Here is a 17,508-nt window from a genome sequence, read left to right on the forward strand (position 1 = left end):
AATTTGCTTTGCATCCTGCCGAAAGTAGCCGATAAGGAGGTCTACACGGTTCTTCACAGCACGCAGCGTCAAATCGCGCTTCCCTGCGGCCACAGCTTTTTCTAGCACCCGTGCCCACATGAGCACACAGATGTTTGAAAGGATTCGCCGCAACTATGTCACACTGCAAACAGAAATCCTTGTTGATTCTGAAGTGCTTTTGACGACTGCAGTCAGTCAGGGAAATGAGTCCTTGAGACAGTGAAACTTGGAAGCATTCTCAGACAAGACCGCTGGGCTGGAGGCAGCCATCTTGAACTAACCAGAAAATCCGAGACATTTCCGTACGATACGATGCTCCACTAAGCCGGCACGCCAGTGGAACGAAGGTGCCGCTCCGCTGACCCGCTAGCATGTGCATTTCAGTGCCCTTTCCGCTCAGCCATGCATACCATAAAACTGGTCAGCTAAACCTGCCTACTAATCACACCTATCTACATTTGACAGCAGCTCTTACTATAAGTGCCAGGGTGAACATGCCTTCATTACAAACCCTCAGAGCTACAGCTTTAGCCTACATAACAGCTGACCTCTAAATGTCCATGTTAGACATGCTTACTGTGTTTACTTGCCTAACAGATGTATTGCCTGCATTAGTGATAAAAAATTTGTGAAAAATTTTGATTTCCACAGCATTAAGGGGGGACACTGGTCTTTGAGACCAAAAAATGACCAAAAAATCGATTTTCAAAAAATGACATTTGTGGAATCTGCAGCTATTATTTTCCAACCATACCAATTTTTTTCCCTTAAGAAACCAGCATTTTGACCATAATATTAAATTCAGATCATCGTGTGGGCTGAATTTATGCAGGAGCAGACAATTTAATGGCATGAAAATTTTGGACATCTGGCTATCTTAGTATGTCGATATCTCAACATCTAGGACAGACAGAGATGTCGTATTGCTTGCTAAGGGAAGCTGAAGGCACAGTGTGTGCAATAATCGAAGCAGATTTCTTCAATCGCACTTCAAAAATTTATAATTTCGCAAAGTTTATCGATGCATTACATTCACACCTTGAACATTGATATTCCAATTGCTGTAAAATTACTAATGAGGGTAATAAGTAAAAATGGTTTTGATTATTGCACTCTTTAATCACCATACTATGTAGCCATGGATTAAAAATGATTTTTTATTGCGCAGTTTTTTTTGCACCGAGGTACTAATGAATGGCTAATTAAAATTAATTATCTTGGGAACCAACTAATTTATGTGAAAGGTAATTTCATTGCTGAAATCAGTATAAAAAATTGAGCAAGGTGGTACAGTTTCATTAGGATTGGACTAAAAGTAAGGAAAATATGCCTAAGACCTTAACTTTGTCCCACAGAATAAGCACAGTTCCTAAAATAAAGATCAATTTTTCTTACAAATCACGGCACCTAGCATGTGAGTAAAATAATAGCCGGGCAGCATGCTGTGCGTGATTGCAAAGATGAAAATATAATAAAGCTGGCAGTAACACACAGCTTCTTCAACAGCAGGTCTCTGTGGCAGGTGCCCTGCCTTTCATGCACCTTTTTGCCATACTGAGGTCTGCAAGCCAATAACCTGCAGCAAGATCGCACTCAACTGCACTCTGCAATGGCAAGATATGTTTTCTAGCCCAGCGCGGCACCAACAATGCTGCCAATCGAGGAGATGCTTCAAACAAGTAACCAATAAAGAGTGAACATGACACACACTAACTGGCACTTACGTGGAAAGCCACCGAAAATTAAGTGGTCACAAAATAAATTAGTTGCAAAGGTAACAAGAGCGATGGATTTGCTACGACTATGCTTAAACCAAAACCACATAAGAGAGGGCACATGTTAACAAGGTTTCGCTGTACCGTAGGAAAGGGCGAAAATGCCATCGCACAAAAGAACACATTAGCCAGCTTGCCTGGGAAGGCTGCGGAGCTCCTCGTGGACTTGCCCCATAACCCTGCTGTGGCGAGTACTGGGGCTGCTGCTGCTGCTGTTCAGACATGGACACCTGAGGCATGGGCGTCCCCGGAGGCACTGCATAGGGGTCGCCAGCGGTGGACCTTGCCATCTTGGCTGCTCCAGCTGCCACTGCTGCCTGCTGGGCTCTCATGTATCCAGGATGGTAGCCACCATCCGATGCTGGTGCAGGTCGGGGAGTGCCTGGCATCTGGGCATACGGGTCCATGGACGGGGGCGCTCGGGTGGTTGGTGAGGGTGTGTGTGGGGGCGTGCTTCGGGGTGGGGCTTCTTCCTGGGGTGGCGGGCGCAATAGTGGGCGAGGGGGCGCCGCCACCATCCCGGGCGGTCTGAGGGGCTGCAGAAAGCGCTCGGGTCCGCCGGGTGGCCCTGGCATGGGGGGGATGCCGGGTCCGTAAGGGTCGGGCGATGTGGGCGGCAGGCGGCTGGGGTCGATGGGGGGCCGCACTCGAGATACCTGGATCAGAGGGCTCACGGGCGCCGAGGGCATGCGCACAGGGCCGGGTGAGCGTTGCGCTTGTGCAGGAGACAAGGGGCTCTGCAAGATGAGCGCAGACAGGGACATTCATTCCGTTTGCTCAATTACAAGCAAGGTCACCTAGGGATCTTCACAGTGCTGAGAGGAAGCAAGGTACTTTTTTTGCTCTAACAAATGAGCTACTTTTTCATACCGTGGTCACACTATGGAGTGCTAAAAGAGCTACCAACTAACAAAATGCATTCCTGAATGCACAGGACCCTTTGTATGGCCCCGATTACCAGCACATGATCACATCCCTGGAGAAACACTGTATGGCTTGCACTACAGATTCTGCAGACGAACAAATATAAATACTAGCAATCTGGAATCAAACACTCGCATATCCCTAAATTTTGTGCAGCGCTTTCATTTTTTGCTTTTCACAGGTTCTATGCATCTATTAGACTTTTTTCCCTAAAATAATAATAAAGGAATACATATTAACCTTGAACAATGCAAAAATGAGTACAGTGCAACAGCAATACATTCAGAAAAACCCCCTTAATTTAAAGTATGTTTTGCTCAGACACTTCACAACATTCTCGATCCCCAGAGAGATGTAACTGCAGGGACTGCTCATTACACTACAATCATCACTGCTTTTCATTTAGGGAGCTGAAAGCGAAACTCCAGTCTGCTGAAAGGATTGCATTTGTATGCAATTCACGATTCCTCACGGAACAATCAGAAAACCATGAGGCCATGACAAATCTGGGGAAAAAAAAGAGAAGTGTATGTTTCGCATGTTACACACCTGTGCAGTGGCACCAATCAATTGTGAGGAAGTTGGCGAAGGAGCAGAAGGGGAGAGGGACCCCGCAGGAGAGGTCTCCCCCAACATCATCTTCCCTGCTGTGAAAGAAAAGCACACAATTTCACTGCATGCAAGGTGTGTAAATAGCACTCCCTCAATCTACATGAACGAAGAAGTATCACGAACCCAACAGACAACAAATAAGCATTGCAACAACTCAGCCTGTTCTTCGATGGACTGCTGAATCTCCTATTTCAGGGCAGTTATGTTGGAGCACACAATGAAAAACTGCATGGTGACATAAAACACAAACCAAATGCTCACGATTAGGATAACAACGATGAAAATGTTTGTTCAATAATGGAAAAGGGGCTCCAAGTCGGAGGCTTAGGGCATTATGCCTGAACTGCGGATCATATAGCATGGTCCTATTTTCAAGGCATCACGAACCCAAGTTAAGATGGGCATTATGGTACTTTACGAACTGACGGGTATTATAAAAAAAAAACTTCAAATAACTGACTAGTGCAGTACACATGGTTTCAATAACGTATGCCACATCAGCCATTGCACTATGTAAATCCATGCCAAATAAAATAAGAAGGAAAGGTAGAATAGTAAGCATAGAATTAGAGCTTACTGCCTCTGGACAGAAAAGGCAACATGTAATGAGAGGAACAAGACAGTGTCCGTCAGCAAAGCAAGCCTGAGAGCTTTAGTGCTACGGACCCTTTCCATAATTGTTAAGTAGGCTTCACCTCAACACTGCATGCCTTCCTCAGAGTGGAACATACAATTTTTTTACACTAGCTGAACTCTATGTGTTTCGCTATGCATACCATGCCACCATGGTTCCCGCGACAATGCCCCACGCACACATCGTGCAATGGTATGCACATTAAAGGGACACTGTGGGCAAGTATTGAAGCTGGCCTGTGTCAGCAGATCATCATATTATAACGATAAAGAGGCTACCTTTATTAAAAATGCTGCTGTCATAAGCTACAAAAAAAAATGAAAAACAGGTGTCGCTGGCCAGCCCGCTTTCACAAGAAAATAACTATGACATCAAAACAGTCTTTTGGATAGCGATACCCGAAGCTAGACCGCTTGCCCATTCAATTCTGAGCAGTGATCAAGTCCTTTTCACCACTGATATCACGAGTTTGATCTAGCCGTGTGAAAAAAAGAAGTAATTTGCTTTTTAAATCACAATTTTCTCAGCCATAAATGCATCTTTCGCTGCCGAACAAACATCAATGTGGCCACAATGAGCCAAACAGTCAATTTTTCTTAAAACAAAAATTGGATGGAGTTCTCGTAAGCATGCCAGAGGCAGCAGCCTTAGAATCACAACTAAAAATGTGATTATGGAAAAAGTGGGACATATGTGTCCCACTTTCCGCTTTCCACAAAGGGCACTGTCCCAGCCTGCTAGTTAGCAGGTCTCCAATGGCCATGTTAAGGCAAAGTACAATGCAATTCGACGCAATCCCATGCCATGCTTACCAGCAGCTCTCTGCTGCTCAGCCATGATGTGTGGCTGCGGCTGGTGCTGCATCGGCTGCAGCTGTGAGGGCAGCTGCTGCTGCTGCTGTCCCTGCTGCTGAGGCAGTGGTGGCTGCTGCTGCTGGGACTGCATCTGCTGCTGCTGTTGTTGCTGACGGACATGCTGAAGCTGCTTCCACTGCCGCTCCTGCTCCAGTTCCCGCGGTGACTTCTGCTCGCGCACAACCTTACCGGGGTCCTGTCGGGACACCGGCCAGCAGAGCACATCATTACCAAGAGTGCCGTGAAAGCCATTTTAGCTGAGCAATATCACAGAATGAGAACTAGTCAAGCAGGCAGAACTGTCTTTTTTTTTTTAAGCCCCTTTCCAGCTTTCGCTATGTATGCTACAAGCCATTTTGTTAAAAGTATGAAGTGAATGATTAGAAATGCCTTCACAAAAAGAAACAGAAACAAAGGGCAAGCTGAAATTGGGTTCACAAGAAAGTAGAACAACTTATACTCCGTTTCATACACAGCAAGCAACGCTGCGGAGGTCACTGAAGTAATGCGTCTGTGAAGCCATATTACTCTGCCACGTATCACTCATTCTTCTCGAAACTCCGGTCATTGTTTAGACGAATAAACAGAGTGGTATAAAAAGATGTGGTAGCATTCAAAACCACGGTTGAAGCTGTGAAACGCTCAGTGTTCGGGCTCTCTGGCCTTAATTTTCATGGAGTGCGAAATACTTTTTGGCGCGGATTGATCAGGGGCGATTCGCCCTACCAACCGCGTATCGTACCGCCACGTCTACTTTTTGCTTCTCGAAGTCTCGACGAGTGGCAGGACTAAAATGTGGCAAGAGGTAAACGGAAGTCCAGGAGGTGCCAGTCACCGCACTTAAGATTTGTCGCAACGAAATACGCTTGTGTTCACTTTGGCTGTACGGCAAACTACTTTTTGTGCGCGGACTTAGCCTGCGCGAACAGGCACGCTAGCTTTGGCAGTGTTGCCTCCTATGTATCAAATGGAGTATACTCCTCTCCAATATGAAGGCACCAAAAGAATAACTAAAGCTATTATTCCCCATCACTGCCACCTAACTAATGCTACTTATGCTCCTAACCAGGTGGCTATCAGCTACCTATCAGCTGCTTCTCTGTGGCATACAAGAGCTCACTGAAATTACGCACTATTACTGCAAGATCTGTGTCTTTACAACTTTGTCTTTATGTGTAGTTGCCTCTGCAGCAGGTAATTATATGCATATGCACCTGCAATACTAGCAGTATGATTTGCTTAAACAAACAAAATATACAACACATTCACTGTAGCGACCAGCACATTTACTAAGTCCTGTCCTGAGCACAAACCTCCATCTTTATTCCATGAGAAGCCAAGCTGAAATTCAATTCTAAACGAAATTGGGCACTTTGCCTCTATTCCGACAAAATAAATTTCTAGTCGATGATGTTTTAAAAATTCGGTTTTACTTTCAGAGATAAGCTGCGCAACAAACCTATCATAGTCGCCGCTGTAACATAGTCGAACATGACTCCTGTGCAACTGCTGCAAAGCAGACAGCATCCTTTCTATTTCATCAGTTGAAAGAAGTGACAAGAATTATCAGATGACTACAACCAAAACAGATTCCCTAGGCCTTCTGCTTTGCACATAGATTTACAGTTGAAAAACCAAAGCAAGAGTGTGGGGACCTCATACCTAAGACACGGCCTTTTTCAAAACCAATAAAGCATTGTCAGGGACACTGCACCATATCATGCTCACGGTGGGAAAATTTGAAAGTCATCTATAACAAGGTGCAGCCACTCAGTTCTGCAATGCGATTAGTACTTTTCTTTTATCACATCAACGTTTCTGGCAGTCTTGAATTCAAAAGTAAATCCAACCCTTTTGGGCTCTCACTGAGGCACTTCCGCACTTTCAAGAACCTCCTACTTCCTCCAAGAACCTCCTAGAAGAGCCTTCAGTGGGCTATCTGAGTAGAATCACATATCAGAAAAGGCAACTCCTGGAAAAGCAACAATGGCTGACCTGTCGCAAAGAAGGGAAGTTTCACAATATAGTGGCTCCTCATTAAGGAACTTTAAGTGCCGTGCCAAGGTAAGAAAACTGACTTAAAATATGTTCCGACCAAATACAACATCACAGCTGTTCATAGTGCTAATGTACAGACATGCCAATATCATAAAAATGGTAACGCTGTGATGGTTGGGTCAGGCGGCATAGCATCACAAAGAATGACACTACTAAATTTACCTATAAAAATAAAATAACAAAAAGTACCATTTTTTGTGCACTTATTCTATTTGCAGATGGAAAGAAACAATTACGTACCACGAACCGAGCATAAAAAGGCATTTAGTGCAAAAACGACGGTAGCACTTTTTCAGCTTCTCATTGCTTGTGACTGTTTTCAAGACACTCGGAAAGCCCAGGCAGAGGTCAAACACATTTATAGAGGATGACACACTGTGCTAGAATGTGAATATCTATTCCTCAGGCGTGTACCATTGCAAACCATTGATATTTCTACACAAAATCAGCTGCCTCGAAAGGGAAACTTAAAAGACTGCTCATTATTGCTCTTTATAGGGGGGAGAGGAGCGCATTTATGTCTTTAATGCTCAGATCTTAGTTGTTAATGCTTAGTTGCTCTCTATCCTGCACTGCATTTTGCCTGATGTCATTAAAAAAAAAGTGTTTAAACAATAAACAAGAAGCATAACATTCCTTAAAACTTGAATTCACCGCTCAGTGGCCCTTTCCACCACATGAGACGTGCAGCGTGAAACCCCCAGCCGTTACTAGAAACGCCCGACACCACTTCATCAGCTCCAGAGCTGCTTATGCTTAGCACATAGGTGAAACCACAGCGAGGAACGCTAGCACCCCACACCTCCAAGCTCTTCTCCACACAGGCATTGCCGAAACAAGAGGCGCCTGACAGAAGCGGCATGCAGACTCGCACACACCATGTATACGCATGTGTCTGAGCAGGGAGTAGCCAAGGATGCACAAGAACAGAGTGAGCCAAGCGTAGGGGAAGTGAAAGGCACCAACTACGTTGCCAAAAGCCCCTCATCAAAGCAGCAAACACGATTCATGCTTTAAGAGCAGTCAGTAAGCTGAAGCGTGGTTTTCCAAACAAGTGTGACACAAGCGCCTACACATTCTGTCTCACCCTGCCGGTCTTTCCACAATACTGTCCCACACCTAGTGCCCTCTGGTGTTCATTCCTGCAACTACACGGTACAGTAGCGCTCTTCCGTGGCACTGCTCGCGACTAAGCCCATGGATTCCAAACACTGCCAACAACTAGCGTAAACATTTCAGCACAAGTCGGTCACCAGAAGGACAGTTTGTGCTCATAGTGCCAAATGCCCTGTCCCTCATTTCTATGTTTTTGTTTTTTTTTTCTCCCTACTGCAGAGGCAAAGCTTGTCACAGTGAGGCAACTAAAGGCGTACACTAAAGACGCAAAGGACTGCAATGTAGCAAAGCAAAATAACAGCACCACACAATCCACTGATAAAAGCCACTTAAAGCACATGATGGATGAAAACAATGATGGTAAAGGATATGCTTTCTTAAGATCCTACACAGACTTTGCCCTACCTTGGTGCTGCACAAAGGCGGGCACACAACTAAGTTTTCTGCACATCACTGCCATATGGCGTTAACAGACAATAACCACCGAAACGAAAAATGATAATGCAGAGTAATGTTAATCATGTTGAACGCTTTTTTTTTTTTTTTTGTAGTGAAAGCATTGTATTCAAAGCTTGAATGACATTTCTGCCTAAGTGTGCACTTAAGGGGGGACACTGGTCTTGAAAAAAAAATTTTTATTAATGAAGTCACAGTTACGAAATCTCCGGGGAATGTGTATTTTTGTGTGCTGATTCTAAATATGTCATTTAATTTCATGTAAAACAATTCCTTGAGCACTTATCCACATTTTATGATAGTATTTTGCGGAGAGTTTTGAAGAAAATTGGCTGCGCAAAACTTGCTGAAATGTACGCCATTGGGTTCTCTTGACACCAATGAATACAATAAGGGTGAAATTGTCTTCCTGCCTATCATAGAACTTAAGTTATGGGGTTTTGAAGTTGTCGCTTCAGAAATGAGAAGGAAAGTGTGTATTCCTGTTTCTGAAGTGGCAGCTTCAGTACCCTATTACTCAAGTTCTATGAGAGCCATGATGATAATTTTACCCTTATTGTATTCCTTGGTGTGTCAAGAGAACCCAATGGCATACATTTCAGTGAGTTTCCTGCAGCAAATTTTCTTCAAAACTCTCCGCAAAATACTTGCATAAAATGTGCATAAGTTCTCAAGGAATTGTTTTACATGAAATTAAATGACATATCTAGAATCAGTGCCCAAAAATACATGTGCCCTGAAAATTTCATAACTATGACTAAATTAATAAAATTTTCTTTTCAAGACCAGTGTCCCCCCTTAAGCAATGCAAATGCCAGAGAAATCCGCACATTCTAACAAAATTTTAACAGCAGCACATGTCAAAACTGGATGCTGCTGGCTGCAGATTTGACACCTATCCTAAACAAAACCTGCAAGCTACCTCTAAACCTATAAGCTATGCCTGACATCTGCCTCTAAACCTATAAGCTATGCCTGACATCTGCCTCTAAACCTATAAGCTATGCCTGACATCTGCCTCTAAACCTATAAGCTATGTCTGACATCTGCCTCTAAACCTATAAGCTCTGCCTGACATCTGCCTCTAAACCTATAAGCTATGCCTGACATCTGCCTCTAAACCTATAAGCTATGCCTGCCATCTGCCTCTAAACCTATAAGCTATGCTTGACATCTTCCTCTAAGCCTATAAGCTATGCCTGACATCTGCCAGCACTTTAACTATATCGCACTGAAAGGCTCAGAGATCAATTGCACAGCTATCTAAAAAGAAAAGAAAAAGCTGCTGCAAGAGTTCTTTCAAAGCAGCAAGAATGACATACAAGCGCTTCAGGTACAATCACAACAGCCTGCGATGCAGTACAGTCAATAGGAAGGAAAAAATCAAAAATTAAAAAAAAAAAACGCAACACTGCCTTGTAGGGCAGAGTGAGAAAGGAAAAAAATCAGAAAAAGAGGCGCAAAAAAAATGCCAAGAGGTGAGCAAGTATCGAACACTTTGGATGTTCGCCAGTCTCGACACATCTTGCAGTAACCATAGTTTTGCTCATTTCTAGTTAGAAATTACCAGCAACAGCTAACATGGGTACTGTTACAGTAAAGCTGGTTAAGAGAGGACCTGAGCTGCGTCGAAAGTCTGCCCACTGCGCACTTTTGCCACAATCAGATAGGATGGGCCAAACAATGCGTTTCACTCAGTACTCTTCTTAGGCAAAACACAAAAAAAAAAATGTATTTACTCCAGCAATTTGCGCACCCCCCAACTTTTTACACCAATTTAAAAAAAAAAAAACTTTTACTCGCATATTTTGCGCTCCCTGCTGCACAATGCAGGCTTCGGAAGATCGGCGCGGCCGCCGCGTACAGCTGCGAAAGGCGAGTGAGTAGCGTCAAAAAAAAAAAAAAAAGTCTGTAATTCATTTGCAAATTGTTTCCAGCAAGAAGAAGTCAAATGCGTGCCAGCGGTCGCTTTCTTGTACGAACGGCTGTGTGCATTGGGACAGAATCCGAAACAGCCGAACTGCTGGCTATTCTGTTTGCCGTTACTCAGCCGGGCCACATGTGAAGGCGCCGTTTTATCGCCTTGTATCTCCATCTGCCTCTGACTTTTGGCTCTGCAAGTGTTTCGTCCCGTGTTTATTGCTTTGAGCTGAGCGCATGCCGTCATGCCATTACGCTGGGAACTATATAATGCGGGTCTGGAGCGAAGGGGCGGGGGATGTATATGCGTCCGCACATTTGGAGTCAATTTTTTTTTTTTTTTGCCCAGTGAGGGGTGGAAATTGCGGGGGTCGACTTATACGTGGCAATATACCATATACAGTGCGCACTATGACGTTAGTTGAGTTTTTTAAGAAGTGGTCGAGAAATCCCTGCGTAATTTGCACGTCCCAAAAAAAACAAAAAAACCACAAAGTATGCGAGTAAATATGGTATTTATGATGTGTTCACGGATTTATGATCTGCTCATGGCCCCTTTTGTGAACCTGTGATTCACCGCATCACCTACACTGTTTTTACTTTTTTGTTTTTGTGATTGTGGAGTGAATTTGTAAGTCGCTTTTTTTTTAAAAACTCATTTCCAGCTTAAGAAAAGCTGGAGGTTAAGTGTTTTTTTTTTTTCATCTCAAGATGCAGTTAGGAACAAAAATACACAAGAAGGGGTTACACTGTAACTATATGTGCCTTTAAGGATTTGGGTCTCTGCATAAAAAAATGCAACTAGCATGAAACGAACCCCAGTAGCCGGTGACCCACTAAGGAACTGCAACAAGCATAGAAAAAAATTATCTTGGTTTCAAAACTTAAAAAAAAAAACATAGATGACCCAGCTGTCCATTATAACAACAGCCCTCACAATTCGTTTGCATTTTTTCGGGATGCTTACAATTTCACTGCTTTCAGAGAAAAAGCTCCTTGCTCTAACTTTAACACACCAAATACCGCAGCAGACGTTCGTGCAGTCACGTCCCCAAACCCTGCTGTTCTGCTTGTGAACAGGATTGAAAAATAAAGAGAGACAGTGCAGCTGTTGATGTGTACAACACAATATGCAGACTGCCTTAAGACTCTACTCTTTCATGTCCCGCATCCAAAAGCTTTCGATCATTGCTCACCTTCTGGGAGGAGACAAGTAAAACAAAAACAAAAAAAAAAGAGAGAAGAGGAGGAGGAGGACACAAAGCAGACAATACGTGCCTGTGACTTCTGAATGCGACTGGCTGCCCGGTTTTCCCTCGCTTTTTGCTACAAAGAGGACACACCAACGACGGTCACAAATGCATTCATGCCCCCCAATGGCGGCCACACAGGTGAATGTGTGTGGGTGGCAGGACTAAAGGGGGGGGGGGGGGGGAATGATGAACAGAAGCAGCAGCGGCGGCAGGAAATGCATCACTGACAAAAAAGGGGGGGGGGGGGGGAGAGAAAAAAACAACACTGATAACAGCCAAGAAACAAGAAAAGCAAAGGAACAGACAGACAGTGCAGCCCAGCAGTGCTGACTGAGGACACCGTGGTGGCGGCGGTGTTGGTGGTGTTATGTGCTTTTCTTGCAGAAGTGTACGTACACACACACACACGCACGCACGCACCGTGTCGTGACACTTGGTATCTGCAGCACTGTGGGACACCATGTGCAGGTTAACACAGAATGACTTCATTTTAAAACCTTCACGCAGATTAACAGCAAAACAAAAAGTAGCTACATTGAAATTAATTGATACGAGAGTTTTTATCATAATAGATAAGATGGCAAAGCAATCATCTCAACATTTCTTTTTTTTACCTTTACCAGTTTCTTTATCCTGGCTAGGTATTTACTAAGCCTCGCAATACAAAAAAGACCTCAACAGGCAGGCATGTAAAAATATAGAGAATAGCTTCCGCACCAAATTCAACACACTCAAGTAAACTCAGCGTCAACACTACTATGCATTTACACAGACTGTTTTTCAGTTACAATGTCATCAAAACTACTACAGTAAAACCTTGTTAAAATATACTCACTAAAGCGGTAGTTCTGCTTAGAACGTAGTCCCACGAAGTCCCTGACTCAGCTCCCATTAAGTTCGTTAAGATTCCACTTAAGCTGTACGCAGTGGCTTATCATGAACCCCTCGGTTGGCGCGCGCCTATCACAGCATATTAGGCTGGAGTGGCATCACTCCCCAGTGCGTCTCGTGTCAGGCGAAGCTCCAAGAGCTGACCACCACCGATGACAACGCCTCTGGAAACTGTCGCATTTTGAAAGTTCGAAGACAAAGACAGTGCAGTTTAAGACTTCTCTAGCGCGGTCCGATAAAGACACTGCTACCTCTACCACTGGTGAAATGTCATCGAACGCAAGCAACACTGATGACAGAGCTCAAGACAGCCTGGTCTCTACAGTTGGAGAAATTCTGGATATGCTTTGCCTGCCCACCCGATTAGAGGGCCTGATAGAGCAGTTGGGACCTGGTTTAAATGCCTTTGAATATGCGCTAGCAGCTGTGAGGATGCCTCAGTGGCAGATATAAAAAACCAATTTCTGTGGTTCCGCATGTATAAAAGCTTCCGTGAGAGTCTTCTTTCATGAAACAACTCTGGTATCATCCTTTATCAGGCCAATGGATACACTTAGGCTGTCTACAGTCAGGACATACTGCCGCTTTGCACATAGGTTTCTGTGGTCTCCAGAAGTACATCTTAACGAGGTTTCACTGTATTTCATTTTCTTTCCATCACATCATTGGCTGAAAGCACAAATGTTTAAATGAAAAGTTTCTTCTCTGTCTATATGTTACAGTGCCTTTGAGCAGTGTATGTCGAAGAAGTTTCTTGAAGGCTTTTAGGGCCTTAATCAGCATTATCAATGAAACGACTTAAAAACGGTGGTTCCAGCCAGCACTAGCAGAAGATAACAGCTTCACACAGAAACGCAGAAATCATAGCAGTCACTGCACACTAAGCAGCCTACACATGTACCGATCGACAGAACAACTACACAAGCGATAAACGAATCAATGATAACAGCCAGCCAGCCACTCACCAGGTAAGGCTGTCTTTTCTCAGGGGGTAGGTTTCTCCAAATTTTTGCGATCTGTTTTGATCGCTCGGCCCAGCCTGCCACAAATGCAAGACACAGCATGTTGGTCCCACAAGAGCACTGGCATAATACAAGATTTTGTTTTAAGACCTTTGGTACCCCTGGTACGACTAATCAATCATCCTCTCAAGGTGACCAACTCACGTTAAAAGCTTGCGAGTCACCTCACGATAATACCAAAGCTCCCCTCTTCCCACTACAGAGAATGGGGTTAACTGGCTCTGGCTGCCTATTGCCTCCTTCTGTTTTATTTTTCCAAAGTCAAGATGGGCATCAGATACCACTGGCTGATAAAGCTAGCAACAAGAGCGACAGCGGGTCATGATGCTCAGCAAGTGAAATTCCAAGAGTATTTTTAGGTTGTTAGCTCAGTGGTTATGGCGCACGACTGCTGACCCGAAAGACGCGGGTTCGATCCCAGCCGTGGCGGTCGAATTTCGATGGAGGCGAAATTCTAGGGGCCCATGTGCTGTGCGATGTAAGTGACGTTAAAGAACCCCGAGTAGTCGAAATTTCCGGATGCCTTCACTACGGCGTCCCTCATAGCCAGAGTCACTTTGGAACGTTAAACATCTATAAACCAAACCAGGTTGTTAGCTTTATTATGGCCTATCTCGACTGATGGTACTGCTCAAATTAGAAACGGCTTGAATTCCTAGGAGTGAGAGACTAGTTCAACGTTTGAAACATTGAAACAGTTGAAAAGGGTTCCAAACATTACTACCTACACCCGCGTACCATTCTGCATGCTGCATAGATGGATTTGGTTACAATACTACAAACTAATGCTCACTCCAGCCATCCAACTGCACCCAACCAAGACAGCCACCCTCTATCGAATGACTCGCGTTAATGAACCAACACAAAATGCAACAGGTTCTATGCGGATTCTCTACCACTCAAAGCCAATGATCATGGCGAGACTCCTACTATGAAAAAGGAAGTGTGAAGAACAACTATAGCATAGAAACCAACTAGAAAAGAAATCTTCCGTCTGCCCGAACCATAGATGCAAACCAAGCACAGAATGAGGCGAAATGAATAAAGGAGTAGCACTCACTTGGATACTCCAAGCGCAAGCTCTGGCAGTTCAAGTTGGCATAGAGGACGGGTGAGATGGTCGCCCCAGAACCAAGGGCTTCATCACTCTCCCATTTGAGTATGTTCTTCTGGCCACCAGAGGACGGCAGGTCAGCGTCAGGGTCCATCCAAGGGCTTGGGGGAGGCTCTGACAGCTGGGGGCTGCATTCAAAGTGTAAAAAACATTGTGGCAACAACAACAGCAAGAATTGAAAAATTAGGCACGTGCAAATAGTGTGTTTTCAGTTCAAGGCGAATACAAAGAGAATATGAAAAGTTTTTTGCGCAAAAAACCTTTCATGACATTTCAGACCAACTAGCCCAAAAACAACTCCGGACAAAACGAATAGTTATTTTGTTCAAATAGCTTTGAAGCGAAGTTAATGTTTTCAAATCGAAGCAAACAGTTTGCTACTGGAAATGCAGAAGGAAAAAAAAAAAAAGAGGCAATTCGTAAGACCTGAATAGCATCATACGCCAAAAGAAAAGGTTTACAGAATTCACTAAGGCAACCGAAATAAAAAAAAATGAAACAAAAAAATGCTTTCAACTTTGTGCTAGGCAATGTTCAGTCAGCAGCGAGCCAAAGTGCACCAAGTATCATAGCCTCAAGCTCTTGCCATGCAATTTGTTACATGCTGCTGATCTTAAGCAATTTTTCGGACACTGAAATTTCGGACACGATTCATACTTTAATTTCAACTGTCGAAGGGTGTGTCCTGATATGCCAAGATCGCGAGCTCAAGAAACTGGCAGTGCTTCTCGATGCGAAGACTGTGCACCTGCATCAAAACACCTCGTGGTGCCGGCCTTCTCATCGCGGTAACTAAAATGACTGGTGTTTCATCTCTCTCTAATTTCAACCATTGAAGGGTGTGAACAAATAATGTTTGGTGTTCACCAACACCACAAATATAAAAGCCACTGGTGATGGAGTGCTCATCTTGATTATATTGATAGTTCTGCATTCTTATCTTATAAGTTATTCTTATCTTTCGGGCCCTCTGTGCAGTGGGTGCAGCGCAAATCCCGCTGTGACATACTCGTTTTCACATCTGGTCTTTGTCCCATCACGCAAGCTCCTCGGCACTGTGCTGAACCGTGCAGCTGTCAAAGGCCAAGTTTATGGACGTGGACGCTGCACTGTATGCGTGACACGCGCTGACATCTAGAGCGGCGCGATCACATGGAAGTGTCAAACTGTGTATAACACCATTGACTGCTTCTTCTTCCGAGTTATTGAACTCCGAAGTACTTTCAAAAATTTGAGGTTTTCGAATTCGCTATTCGCTTCAAAGCCCAAATCGCATATCACCTTCTCTGCTTCGATATTCTAAATGTTCGAATATTTGCACAACCCTATTAAGAATGTATCTGCCCAGAAAAGAAGGTAAATAAGGAAGAGCAAGACAGGGAAGGTCTTTCCATAGGTGCTCAATGGCAATTTCAGGCTCCGCAATCATTCAGCAGGCCTGTTTCCACAGCAAGCAATGAAAAGCCTCAGTAGTTGTAAAAATTTTTAAACAAACATTTTTGTAAATGCAGTTAGTATGCATAAGGCCCATCAATTTTGCCTTACAAAATCGGCACAATAACTGGAGATGTTACTACCAGCTTGAAAATGCATCACAAGGAGTACAACACTCCTCATCAGCAGGTAGACAAATGCGGGAGCTTTTCTTGGTCACGACCTAGCACCTAGTGCTATTAAGGGGGGGACAGTGGTCTTGAAAAGAAAATTTTATTAATTTAGTCATAGTTATGAAATTTTCAGGGCACATGTATTTTTGTGCGCTGATTCTAGATATGTCATTTAATTTCAAGTGAAACAATTCCTTGAACACTTATGCACTTTTTATGCTAGTATTTTGCGGAGAGTTTTGAAGAAAATTTGCTGCAGGAAACTCGCTGAAATGTATGCCATTGGCTTCTCTTGACACCAAGGAATACAATAAGGGTAAAATTATCATCCTGGCTCTCATAGAACTTGAGTAATAGGGTACTGAAGCAGCCACTTCAGAAACAGGAATACACACTTTCCTTCTCATTTCTGAAGCGACAACTTCAAAACTCTATAACTTAAGTTCTATGATAGGCAGGAAGACAATTTCTCCCTTACTGAAATTCCTTGGTGTCAAGAGAACCCAATGGCATACATTTCAGCGAGTTTCCCGCAGCAAATTTTCTTCAAAACTCTCCGCGAAACACTAGCATAAAATGTGCATAAGTGCTCAAGGAATCGTTTTACGTGAAATTAAATGACATATTTAGAATCAGCACACAAAAATACATATTCCCAGAAGATTTCGTAACTGTGACTTCATTAATAAAAATTTTTTTTTCAAGACCAGTGTCCCCCCTTAAAGAAAAGGTGGGGGGATGAGAGTAAGACAGACAGGTGTGCTCACCTGCCGTACTCCATGGGAAAGGGTGATGGGGACGGCATGCTGAAGGGGGAGCCCACGCTGTGGGAGCTGGCAGGAGTGAGCGGGTTCTGCATCACGGGTGCAGGCCGTGACCCGGAGGCACCACCGTGCTGCTGCGGCAGGGGCGACATGCTGGTCCCCGACGCACCCATGGAGCCCACACTCTCAGGCGGTCCACCTGCGAGGGCCAACACTATTAACGCCATGCTATTAACGCCACAGTCAAGATGTGGGAAATTGAACCAAACACCTTCATACTGCAACCCATAAACCACAAAACCGCGTTACTTCTAGGTGAATAAACATGAACCTAGTGTATGCATTTCCTTATGACTATGCTAATGAGTAGGTGCGTCATCAGAAAGATCAAAAAGGAAGGAATCCTTAAAGGTGCACTGAAGAGGAATCTGAACTCGTCTTTTTGCCGCGGGAACTCGATCTACACGTTCCGAGCATTCTTAGAAAC

The 17,508-nt window shown here is 44.1% G+C and overlaps 1 protein-coding gene across 8 annotated transcripts in view; it reads right to left on the bottom strand.

The window, feature by feature from the left end:
• The window catches only part of LOC149339478 (uncharacterized), a 156,815-nt gene that overhangs the window by 85,109 nt on the left and 54,198 nt on the right, over positions 1-17,508 (bottom strand). For 7 of the 8 annotated variants that reach the window (XM_089548261.1, XM_089548265.1, XM_089548258.1 and 4 more), the window contains exons 32-38: positions 17,025-17,220; positions 14,597-14,778; positions 13,480-13,553; positions 11,649-11,696; positions 4,779-5,016; positions 3,270-3,367; positions 1,934-2,533 (exon numbers count right to left, since the gene is read on the bottom strand). In XM_089548261.1, the coding sequence (XP_089404387.1) occupies positions 1,934-2,533; positions 3,270-3,367; positions 4,779-5,016; positions 11,649-11,696; positions 13,480-13,553; positions 14,597-14,778; positions 17,025-17,220 (1,436 nt within the window). The remainder of the gene's footprint in view (positions 1-1,933; positions 2,534-3,269; positions 3,368-4,778; positions 5,017-11,648; positions 11,697-13,479; positions 13,554-14,596; positions 14,779-17,024; positions 17,221-17,508) is intronic. The other variant, XM_089548263.1, reaches the window with a different exon arrangement.

The sequence above is a fragment of the Amblyomma mixtum genome, chromosome 6 (assembly GCF_055824585.1).
Source record: "Amblyomma mixtum isolate Tamu chromosome 6, ASM5582458v1, whole genome shotgun sequence".
NCBI lineage: Eukaryota > Metazoa > Arthropoda > Arachnida > Ixodida > Ixodidae > Amblyomma > Amblyomma mixtum.